This window comes from Muntiacus reevesi, chromosome 21 (genome assembly GCF_963930625.1).
Source record: "Muntiacus reevesi chromosome 21, mMunRee1.1, whole genome shotgun sequence".
NCBI classification, from domain to species: Eukaryota; Metazoa; Chordata; class Mammalia; order Artiodactyla; family Cervidae; genus Muntiacus; species Muntiacus reevesi.
Window position 1 is genome coordinate 32,648,866 of NC_089269.1, and position 12,494 is coordinate 32,661,359.

Consider the following 12,494-nt stretch of genomic DNA (forward strand, 5'->3'; position numbering starts at 1 on the left):
ATTCAGAATTAATTTCTCCTCCTTTTCTGTTGTTGGGAATTGTCAGAGTGAAAAGAAAATATTTTTGTATATAAATCCCTGCAAATTTAGGAAACAATATAGCCAAGATGGGGCTTCCCTGGTGGCTCAGATGGTAAAAACCAAAAAACAAAAAAAAATCTGCCTGCAGTCAAAGCACCTAGGTTTGATCCGTGGGTTGGGAACATCCCCTGGAGAAGGTAATGGCTACCCACTCGAGTATTCTTGCCTGGAAAATTCCTCGAATAGAGGAGCCTGGTGGGCTACAGTCCATGGTGTCACAAAGAGTCGGACCTAACTGAGTGACTAACACTTCACTTCATAACCAAGATAGGAAACCAAGACTGTTTTTTTGTGTGTGGGTGTGAGTCAGATCAGATTTATTTATCTATAATAGAAAATGTCATTTAGTAATTATAGTCATTTAAGTACTTTTTTTTTAATAAAAGAGGACATTTCAGGAGGCAATAAATTGCCAGATAATTCTTAATATATGTGTGAGAATGAAAGAATAAAAATCAATTAAGAATAACATTTTCTTTCTAACTTGGAATTTTTTATTGAGCTTCTTATTCTAAAATGAAAAATATTTGTATGCGTAGATAACCATCTTTTAAATTTGGACTGGTTTTTTTTTTTAACTCTTACATGATATGACTATTGTCATAATTCTTTAGTATTCTCAGACATTAGTATGTTATCTTTCAAATTGTGAAACCTTAAACTAAACAATCTCCTTAAGTTAAATAACCTATGAGTAATAACATATTCTTAGTTTTAATTACTCTTTAGGAAAATTAATATTTGTGCTTAATTTCCTAATATAGCTGAACTGTAGCTCATTTAGTGTTTCTGATGTGTCTTTTTAAATCAGTAGATGTTTTCTAATTTACATTATTTTACATTCAAAATACCTCTTCATTTTGTCCGTTTCCAACCTGAATACAGTATTAACTTTCATATGATATTAAAGCAACTAACAGGTTATTAAATTTTTCTATTCTAAAGGTTATTGTATTCTCTAGGTGATTAATTTTTTTTTTTCTACTTCAGTGTTATAATTTCCAGCTCTCTTCTGTCTTTTTGCTTCTGGCAAATAGTATTACACAATTTGGTTTTCTTTGGTTTTCTGGTTTCGTGCCTCAATTTTATTCAACTATGGTACACACCATTTAATAACACGATATGTTATTTGTTTTCCAAGCTATTAAAATATTAAGGAATACTTGGAATTAACATGAATTTGTAATAATGCTTTTGTTTTTGGTCTTAAGTATGAATTAATTGTCCACTTACATGCTAGCAATATCTCAAATTTTATTTGTTATCTTAATGCTTGCACTGCTAGTAAATTCTTTTGCATTTCATTGTTTAAATTTCATAATTTAGTTGTCACTTTAAAATGTGAAACGCAATTTTAAGGCTGTGATCTGAGTGCTTATGAGTATGTTTTGCTGCCTGTATTTGGATACTACCTTTACACTATTGCTGCCAGTAAATGAGGCTCATTGATTAGCATCTTCTCTTAGAAAACTGTAGGATGTAAGAAAGTGCTTGCAGAGAATCAGTATTTGTTAGTTAGAATTGGTGCTTTAAACATCTAGAAGAAATAACAGATAACCTTGAAAATTTTGGCTTCTAGTGAAGTAATAGGATACTGTCTTTGGGGAATATAGAAAAACAGTAAGCTTCAGTTTAGGAAATTGTGGATGGGAAAAAAAAAATTTGTCTAGTGATGACTTTGTTTTGTTTTTGAATGTAACTTTAAAATCTCTTAAACCATTTTAAGTAGCTTTTAATTTTCACTTCTAGTAATTGGAATATTTTATTTTTTCATTCCTTGACATTTACTTAATTCAACAGACATCTAAAAAATGTTTATCATAATTAATTGAACCTTTCACTTATGAAAGGAACTTTGGGTAGGAAATCTGTATTAGTGTTGGGAGTTTTTAAATTTTTTTTCCAAAGCAAGTTGGAACTTGTTCAAATTGTGACATAAATGCACTATAAAGTTTCAGTTACAAAAATTTTCTCAGGGATGGAATTTACTTAGTTGGCAAGACTAGTGTGAAACAACTGGGAATTCTCTTCTTTAAAAGTATTTCTACCGATTATAGTTTACAGGAATTACAAACCTCTAACTTCAGAGTAGGTAACAGTGGGTAAGCTACAGAAGGTACAGCTTTGTTATACTTGCTCCTTTAGGTAATGAGACCTAAGTATTTTGGAAGAAAAGAGAAACAGAATATCAGGAAGGGATTGTTGGCAAAAAGAAATTGTGCAGAAAGTGGCTTACATAACTTTTGGATGCTAACAATATTAGCCTGTCTTTAGATTGGGTATCAACCACTTAACTAGTCAGGATTATTTTCATCCTGTTCAAAAGCAACTTTTATGCAGATGGTACTATTTGGGGCTGCTTTTTCTCCTCTGTTCCTCTCTCTAGTTTGGGTGTTACGTTCAAGTAAGTCATGAGTTCTCCTGACCCGTAGCACCATTCCCATTTGGAATCCTCTAAGATGCTCAGAAGTAAGGTGCTTCTGCTTCTTGGTTTGCCTGCTACAGTCCCAGTGTATTCCTATTGTAGATGCGTCAGCACTCATTAATTCGTTGTAGAGCCCTTTTTCGTCCTCAGAAGAGTTGTGGGTTGGATGATAAGGTTTATGAGCCTGAGTCAGTTAAGTTCAGTTATATCCCAAGTCTAAATTTTCCTATATTCCACAGAAGGAGAGAGTAGTTGTCTAATACCTCTCTGTCTGGGAAGGCCATAGGGATTTAATTGCTCTGTATACAGACTTTCATCTTTTAATCAGGCCACTCTGTTTTTCTCACACTTTGAAACTATCTGTTACTATTTCATTTTTAAATATTAATAATCCACCAAGGAGAATTTATGTTGGTTTTCCTTAGTATCTTTCATCATAGAGAGTTTATATCTCCTTCTGCTCTCTTATCATCACTTTTTTTGTTTTCCATAAATTATGTATTTAAACTCACCCCCCACGAGTTTAGTCAAATTCTTAACAGATTTCAGAATTCATATACTGGCTTTGAGCTCAATAAAAGGATACTTGTTTTCAATGTGTATGACTCACAAATGTAATTTAGACAGTAGTGGCGATTACACTTTCCCACCCCTTTTGAAGAAATATGTTGACCAATACTACTCCTATGCCCGATCTAGAGTATAGATTGGGGCTTAAAATGAGTTCCTGTGATTTGTTGTGATAATTCATGGTCATAAATTCTGCTTTGGGTAATAGCATATTAAGTTCTTTTCAGTCATCCACTTGGTCATATATTGCTGCAGTCTAAAAACAAAAATGAAGCCAGTGTTTTGAAGGCATCGTAAGCCCTAAAGCATTGAGGAATTTTGAGGCTACACTTTGAGAGAACAGGATTTTCAGACAGTAAGCTTCTTTTTTGGGCTGTTTTATCTTTGAGAAAACATCTACTTCTGCCTTATTGACTACACCAAAGGCTTTGACTGTGTGGATCACAACAAACTGTGGAAAATTCTTAGAGATGGGAATACCAGACCACCTGACCTGCCTCCTGAGAAATCTGTATACACGTCAAGAAGCAGCAATTAGAACTGGACATGGAATAATAGACTGGTTCCAAATCACAGAAGGAGTACATCAAGGCTATATATTGTCACCCTGCTTATTTAACTTATATGCAGAGTACATCATGAGAAACACTGGGCTGGATGAAGCACAAGCTGGAACCAAGATTGCTGGGAGAAATATCAATAACCTCAGATATGCAGATGACACCATACTTATGGCAGAAAGCAAAGAAGAACTAAAGAGCCTCTTGATGAAAGTGAAAGAGAAGAGTGAAAAAGTTGGCTTAAAGCTCAACATTCAGAAAACTAAGATCATGGCATCTGGTCCCATCACTTCATGGCAAATAGATGAGGAAACAATGGAAACAGTGAAAGGCTTTATTTTGGGGGGCTCCAAAATCACTGTAGATGGTGACTGCAGACATGAAATTAAAAGACACTTACTCCTTGGAAGAAAAACTATGAACAACATAGACAGCATATTAAAAAGCAGAAACATTACTTTGCAAACAAAGGTCTGTCTAATCAAAGATATGGGTTTTCCAGTAGTCATATGTGGATGTGAGAGTTGGACTATAAAGAAAGCTGAGTGCCAAAGAATTGATGCTTTTGAACTATGGTGTTAGAGAAGAAAGACTCTTGAGAGTCCCTTGGACTACCAGGAGATCCAACCAGTCCATCCTAAAGGAAATCAGTCCTGAATACATTGGAAGGACTGATGCTAAAGATGAAATTCCAGTACTTTGACCACCTGATGCGAACAAATGACTCATTGGAAAAGACCCTGATGATGGGAAGGATTGAGGGCCAGAGGAGAAGGGGACGACAGAGGATGAGATGGTTGGATGGCAACAACGACTCAATGGACATGAGTTTGAGTAAACTCCGGGAGTTGGTGATGGACAAGGAAGCCTGGGGTGCTGCAGTCCATGGGGTCTGAAAGAGTCTGGCATGACTGAGCAACTGAAGTGAACTGATCTTTGAGGCAGTTTTAGAAGTGGCTGCTGATTGGCTGGAAACTAAGCAAAGTTTCACACAAGATTGAAAGCCTTGGAAACACCTAAGATTTTCAGTTGAATTCTAAAGGGCTAGACTCTAGGATTACCTGAGAATTGAGTAGAGGCCAGGCTTTATAACTTGTGAATCCCAGCTTAAGATCATCTCATAATTGATTGGATCAAGGTAATATAGGATTGCAAATGCTTTAGTCTTGCTGCCTGCCAGAAGGAAATGTAAATTTTGGTGGAAGATAATACCATCTTGAACTTTGAACTTTCTCCAGTTTTTTACATACAATGTCTAGCCCTCAGTTATTCATAATTGGTCATATCAGAAAATAAGACATGTCCCCAAATTAAGAGAAAATAATGGATAATTAGAAATCTAACTATGTAGGGAAAAGTTAAAATTGAATGGTTTGTTATATAACTACTAATATGCTTAAGGAATTAGAAGCATAACAGAATTTTTGATAGAAAACTAAAAACTATTAAAGAAGAAATTTTAGAGCTGAAAAATATCATAAATTAAGTTAGGGTATCAGTGGATGAAATTTGCAGTATATTAGACAAAACTGAAGGATACACGGTGTGACCAGAGAATTAGTCAGCTGGACAGTTTGTGAGGAACATTTTCACACTAAAGCCATGAAATACAGATGAGAGCATGGAAGAGATATTTTAGACATGGAGTAAATTGTACTAACACAGTTTGTTTGTGGTTCCAGAGGGAAACTAAAAAGGAAATAGGATAAAAACAATATTAGAAGAGATGACGAAGAATATTCTGAACTTGATGAAAGAAATCAAGCCACAGATTCGGGAAGCAACAGGAACCAAGTGGTATGAGCATAAAGGATACTGCACAAAAGCTCATCACAGTAAAAGAGAAAAAACTCAAGACTGAGAAAACCCTAAAAGTAGCCAGTAGGAAGAAGATCTGTTGCTTCAATAAAGGAGCAAAAATAAGACAGACAGTTGGCTTCTCAACAGAAATGCTATATTTAACGTGCTGGGAAAAGATAACTGGCCATCTCAAACTCTATAACTAGTAAAGACCCACGCCAGGGGAAATCTAAAGGGTGTTCAAAAAGAAGAAAAAATATTTTTCAGTAGGAGCTCAGAGAATAGAAGTGGATTCAGCTTCTCTAGATTTGTCATTCTTTTTCCTATATAAATCCCTTATAAGAACAGTCCATACTTTGACCTCTACTTTTATCCCATTTCTTTAGGACTCATTGCTGCTATCTTACCATTTTATTGGAAAGGCGACTTCCCAACTGCTAAATATAAAGATTATTTTCCTGCCCTTACCTTATTTGGATGTGGCAACCTCCAACCTTTACTAATCTTCTCCTTCATGAAATTTGCCAGTGATTGATTCATGTACTTCAGAATCTCTGGTACTTTATATCTTTGTTGAGAAATTCCAGACATAAACATTTTTTAAAGCTCTGCTGTTACTCTGATGCACTACTACGTTTGAAAGCTTTCTCTACTCCTTTTTCTTCTGTGCCCTCAGACTCGCCACTTCTATTACTATTCATATTTTGTTTTATACCTCTTTTTCCTTTGACTTTTAAATGCTTCTTAAGTTTCTGATTTTGGTCTATTGTATTTCCGTTCTTTCTAGTTTATAACATCCGCTCTTACTGTTTTTAAATTGCAATCACAAGATAGTATGAAAGGCAGAGACGACTTGGTGTGTTTTATTCTCTGCTGCCTGTCTTCCTTGTGTCTGGCATGTCGTGGGTGCTCCATAAATATTTGTTAAAAGAATGCATAAACAAATATGTTCATATTATTTACCAAAGAAATACTTCAGGTCACAATTATCAGTTTTATGGTTTTACGTTTCATATATAGGTCTTTGATTTGCATCTATGTACATCTGTATCTGACTCTATTTATAGTGGACCAGTTTTCCCAACATCCAATACTAAACAAATTTTTGTTTTTTCATTGGCTTATGATGCTATGTTTATTTCCTAGCAAGTTGGCTAACCCATCTTTTACTAAGATTTTAATGCATCATCGCCTCTTGTACAATGATTTTCGAACTTCATAAACTATGACTCTCAGAAAGGAATACATTTTACATTGTGAAACACTTTATACATATGTATGACAATTTCACCAATGAAAATTTTATAAATAATACTCTGGTAAATTTACTCTTTATGACATGTTCTAATATTTTCCATTACATTTTATTTCATTTTTTAAAGTTAATGTTTATCTTGACATTAATGGATTGCAAGCTATAGTTTAAAAGGGTAACTCCAGGAAACTTTTCCATGAGCATCTTTCCATATGCTTTCATTATACTCTATGTGATCAGTATTACTGTATTTTTGTGTAACATTGCTGTTGTTTTAATTAAATATTGTTTCCTTCCTAAGCTGTGTCTCCTTGACCATTAGTGATAATACATAATTTCTTTGAGTCTCTATAACCTGGCATCTGGCCTTTAGATTTATTTGTACTGTATTTTTGTAGAATTGATACCTCTAGAAAACTCATATTGTGCATAATATGTTGAAAAAGTTCTTGTTTGCATTTGTATACATTTAATTTTGAGGAAACTGCTTAGGCACATAGAAAACTTTTAATAATACATATTATATTTTTTGATATAATTTTCTGCTTTGCAGTACAGTAAATATTGTTAATGATCAAGAATATGTCTAAATAAAAGAAGTGTGACTTTTTCTCAGGGAGAAAATAGGCCTTCTTGTGCTAGTGGGAACTATTCTGTATATAAAATAAATCTCTCAGACTAGTTATATTTTTATAGTTCTGTTAATAGAATTTTCCCTTTGGTTATCTTAAATTGTTGTTCTTTTTCAGTCATTATTCAATCTTTTGGAATTCAGAAGATTAGTTCTGAATTACAAGCCTCCATCAAATGTTCAAGATTTACCCCGAAACCAAAAGGTAAAATTATGAAAGACGTTTAAGTCGAGCATGTTCTTCTGTGTTTGCTTCTGGTGCCATGCCGTGTGCCTAGTCGGGCCTGACCCTTTGCAGCCCCACAGGCTGCAACCTGCCCACAGAGTTTTCCAGGAGTCAGTTGCCATGTCCTATTCTAAAGGATCTTCCCAGCCCAGGGATGGAACCCACGTCTCCTGTGTCTCTTGCATTAAAGGTGGATTCTTACCCGCTGATCCATGGGGGAAAGTTTGCTTTTGGGATATTTGTGAAATCAAATCTGAAGCAGTGTTAAATTTGAATGTCAACCTGTTAATCTCAACTACAAGAGTAACTTAACTATTCTTGGTCAGTATATTGTAAATATGAATTTTTCTACACATGTGTGTCAGTAATAGGCCGTTTTTTTGGTTTCACTTTAGTAATTGCTTTTTTCTTCTTTTAGAATGTCAGAGTAATAGGCTGCCATTTACAATTCAGGGTCTTTCCTCCTCAGAAATTGTGTGGAAATCAAACATTTTTCATTTATTTCTGTAGACGAATTCTTTAAAGGTTAGTTTCGCCTTGTTTTTGCAGTGTGAGGCTACAGTTTGTAATGTTGTTGGGCAGCGTAACATGACAGGGAGGCAGAGGGCAGAGCCACATTGCCTGGGTTCTGGCCCAGGGCTGGTTACCTGACTGCGTGGCTGCCGGTTTTCTTATCTGAAAATAAGGACAGCCGCTGTTTTATAGAGCTTCTGTGAGAATTAAATGAGATAACAAAGCAATTAACCAAAAATAAATAAATAAATAAATGATATAAAGGGCTTGGAAGTACCTGGTACATAGTGGTAGCTTACAGTTAAAGTTGTCCTGAAGAAGATTTAGCTTTGGGACCAGGGACCAAGGTTGGTCACTCAGAGCTTTTGTGTGGCAGAAGTTTTATTACAGTGAAGAAGGACAGAGAATGCTTCTGACCTAGACATCAGAAGGGGGACAGAGGGGCCCCACTTGCTAGTCTTATCCAGGCCTTATATACTTTTACCAGACTCACTCCCACAACAAGCATCTTAAATTAACAAGATTAGAACTAACAAAGAAAGGTCTTACCAGACCCACTCCCACAACATATGTCTTAAGATACTTAGAAGGTTCTTGTTAAAAAGAAGAAACATGTCCTTGAGCAAGATACATTGTTATATAATCATTAGTACACAGCTTAAGGAAAAACATACCTTTGAGCAAGATGAGTTGTTTTATTGTGTAAAGAAAGTTAGTCTTAAAGATTGTTGTCATAACAACTCAGAGTTTAAGAAAAAACATCTCATGTGACTAACATCAAGCCATGTAGAAAAAAACATTTTGTCCCTGTTTCCTCCTTGAGAGCCCAGACTCCTCATCAACTTACCTAAGAACTAACTCTCTGAATAGTCAGTACCAGGTGTCAGCTATTGCTACTTATATTGTTCATATTAGCTTTTCAAAAGAAGGACTGATTCACATTCAGAAATTCATACTTAATGAAAAAGATTAATTATGGAGATAATATGCTTAACTGTAAGACTTAATGATCTTATCATAAAGAAACTAGCCATAAAGACAAGGACAAAGAAGTGAAGTTTTAGGTTTCAGTAAAGTGTTGAACTTCGTGTGATCTTTTGTTAGTTGTAATGATACATTATTAAATTATGTTTTCTTTTTAGTCTGTCATTTGGAAAGCAATTTTTCCTGCACACATTATAAATGTGGAACATTTATAATGCAAGCTGATGGAAATATAATTTTATTTTTAACCAGCTTTTTAGGCTGTAATCTTTAGCCATAAAGTGTCAGACTAATTGAAAACCATTTTCAGAAGGGAACTAAGATCACCTGACCAACTACTTATACTTCCAAGAAATTAACCAAATCCCTTTCAGTCATTACAGTTTTTACATGAAACTTTTTGGACTGTTGCCTCCCTCTGTTAATGATTTGGTTAGTTCTTTCTTTTGATGTTTTGGTTGAAGTATATTTATAATTTACATGATTATTTAGAATTATTACTTGCAGTTAGATGTTCATAAGTATCTTGTTTTCCCAATATATTTCTTAACCTCTTTTGTGTTCCTGGATTTTAGTACTTTACAGAGTTTAGCTTTCTTTTATTCTTTAAATAATTGAATAAGACCTACTTAGTTTTATAATCTTACTTGAAAAACAATCGTGATATCAATGCCTATGTACAGGAGTTTGGGGTCATGAGAATGTTTAGCTGAATACTAGAGAAATGTATGAATCCAATCTTTTAACACCTTTCTAGGGAAATTTCTCTTAATGGAAGGGTCTGCATGTCTAAGTATCCCTTTAGTTTAAGAAATTAAAATAATTTTAATAATAATTACTGCCATTCGGAAAAATCACTCAACAAGACTACCATGCAGTTTTATAAAAGATTGTTCTACAAATGGGATATTTCTTTAATTTCACATGATGACAGCAATATATATTGTAACTTGACAACTTTGAAGCTAGCATGTGAGACTTAGAGGTAGCCACTGATTAGTGTTACAGCTCAATTCAATTGAAGTGATAAAAGGCACAGGTTTCAGAAAGGTGTCAGTGTAACAATATTCTCCCTACTCAGAAGTGAGAAGCTTATGAGAAGGAAATGATTTGGGGTTAATACCATAAATATATTACTGAGCAAATATCTGAGGGAGTTTTGAATTTTAAAATAAAAACAGAACAGTCTGGAATTTTTGTCTTTGGCCATGAAGGTATAACAAGTAGGGTTTACAAGTTTTAGCAAATTTTTAAGGAATCAAGGCATACAGATTATATTTTTCAACCATAGTGAAATTAAGTTTGAAATCAATAGCAGAAAGATATCTAGAAAATCCCCACATTATTTGGAAATTATTTGCACTTCTGAAAAACCCCAGGAACAATGAACAAATCAAAATGGAAATTTCAGGGTGTTCTGAACTGAATAAAAGTTAAAATGATGTATCAAAATTAGATAGATATAGCTAAAAGCAGTGGCTAATGGAAAATATATGAACTAAATGCCTTATTAGAAAATAGAGTTTCAAGTTAGTGGCATTAGATTATGTCAGAGAATTAGAAAAAAAGATTAATTTGAAAGCAGAAGAAAGGAAATAATAAAGATAAGAGCATGAATCTATGAAATAGACTTCAGGGAAACAATAGAGAAAAATTAATGGAATCACAAGATGCTTAAGAATATTGGTAAAACTGATAAACTTCTAGGTAGACTGAGTAAGAAAAAGAGAAGAAACAAATAACCAAATAAATGAAAGAGGTGTAAATCACTGCATAGTCTGCAGACAGTAAAAGAGAATAGTGGGATATTATAAACAACAGACAAATATTTTGAAAGCCAAAGGCTATGGAATGTAACTGATGAAAAGATAAGCTGTGTATTTCATATTAAAGAAATTAATTTTTTAGTTTCAAACTTATGCACCCAAAAAATAAAATCAATAGCAATAAAATTTATTGGTGAGTTACACCACACATTTAAGGAAGAAATAATACCACTTCTCTACAAGTTTTCTCAGAAAATTGAAGAGATAAAACTTGCAAATTTACCCTGTGAGACCAACATTACACTGAAACCAAAAGTAGAAAAATATATTTTAAGAAAAGAAAACCTACAGATCAATATTCCTTATGAATAATAGAAGGAAAAATTGTCAGAATTGGGGCAAGTTGAATGATTCAACACATGGAAAGGACAATACCTCATTGACAAGTGGGATTTGTCCAGGACTGAAAGATTGGTTTAGTGTTGGGAAATGAATATAATTCATCATAGTAACAGTTTAGACAAGAAAAGCCATAAAACTAGCTCAGTAGATGAAGAAAAGGATTTGACAAAAGCTAGTATCTATTTATGGCAAAATCTCTTTCAGTAGCTAGAAATAGAAACTTTTTTATCTTGATGAAGCTCATTTATGAGAAACCTGCAAATATTTTTAATAATAGTGAAAAACAATCCTTTTCTTCAAAGATCAGGGACAAGCAAGGATGTCAGGCATCACCACTTTTTTATTAAACATTAGTGATCTCAACCAGTGCTATATGGCAAGAAAAAGAAATACGCAGGCAAATTGGAAAGGAAGAAACAAAGCTGTCTTTTGGTGTGTATGACTGTCTGTTTAGAAAATCCTAAGTACTCTACCAAAAACAAGTTGCCAGAATCAAGGGGTCAGATCATTTAGCAGTGTTACATGATACAAGGCACACATGCAAAAATCAGTTGTAGAGACCCCCCTGGTGGCTCAGTGGTAAAGAATCTGCCTGCCAGTGCAGGAGACATGGGTTTGAGCTCTGATCTGGGAGGAGCCCACATGCTGCAGACAGAGTAACAAAGCCCCAGTGCCCCACTGCTGAGCTCCCACGCCCTAGAGCCTGTGCGCTGAAACTGGAGAGTAGCCCCACTCGCCACAACTAGAGAAAAGTCCATGCAGCAACAAAGCCCCAGCACAACCAAAAGTAAATAACTAAATATTTAAATAATATTTAAAATTAACTAAATATTTAAAATAAAATTATTTTAAAAATCAGTTACATTTCTTAGTACCAGCAACACACAATTAGAAATATAAATTTTAAAATGATTATGTAAGAGCATAATAGATGGAATATTAGTGGGAAAGTAGATAAAAGATACAGAAAACTACAAAACATCACTGGGAAAAATTAAAGAAGTAGAGAGATATACTGTGTTTATGAATAAGCTGATTATTGTTAGGGTATCACTTGTCCCCAGCTTATAGAATCAGTGCAATACAGTTATAATTTTGGCTGGCATTTTCATAGGAGTTGACAGATTATAAAATTTATATGGAAAATCAAGGGATATGGAATAGGCATAGCAGTTTTAAAAACAAAGGCAGTGTTAGAGGAATTATCAGGCTACAGTGATCAAGACACTACGTTATTGGTGAAAAGATAGTCATATTGATCATTAGAAGAGAATAGAGTGT

At 34.2% G+C, this 12,494-nt stretch overlaps 1 protein-coding gene across 3 annotated transcripts in view; it reads left to right on the forward strand.

The window, feature by feature from the left end:
• The window catches only part of USP25 (ubiquitin specific peptidase 25), a 157,262-nt gene that overhangs the window by 61,739 nt on the left and 83,029 nt on the right, over window positions 1-12,494 (forward strand). For all 3 annotated transcript variants that reach the window (XM_065913813.1, XM_065913815.1, XM_065913814.1), the window contains one exon: window positions 7,441-7,527. In XM_065913813.1, coding sequence (XP_065769885.1) covers window positions 7,441-7,527 — 87 coding nt within the window. The remainder of the gene's footprint in view (window positions 1-7,440; window positions 7,528-12,494) is intronic.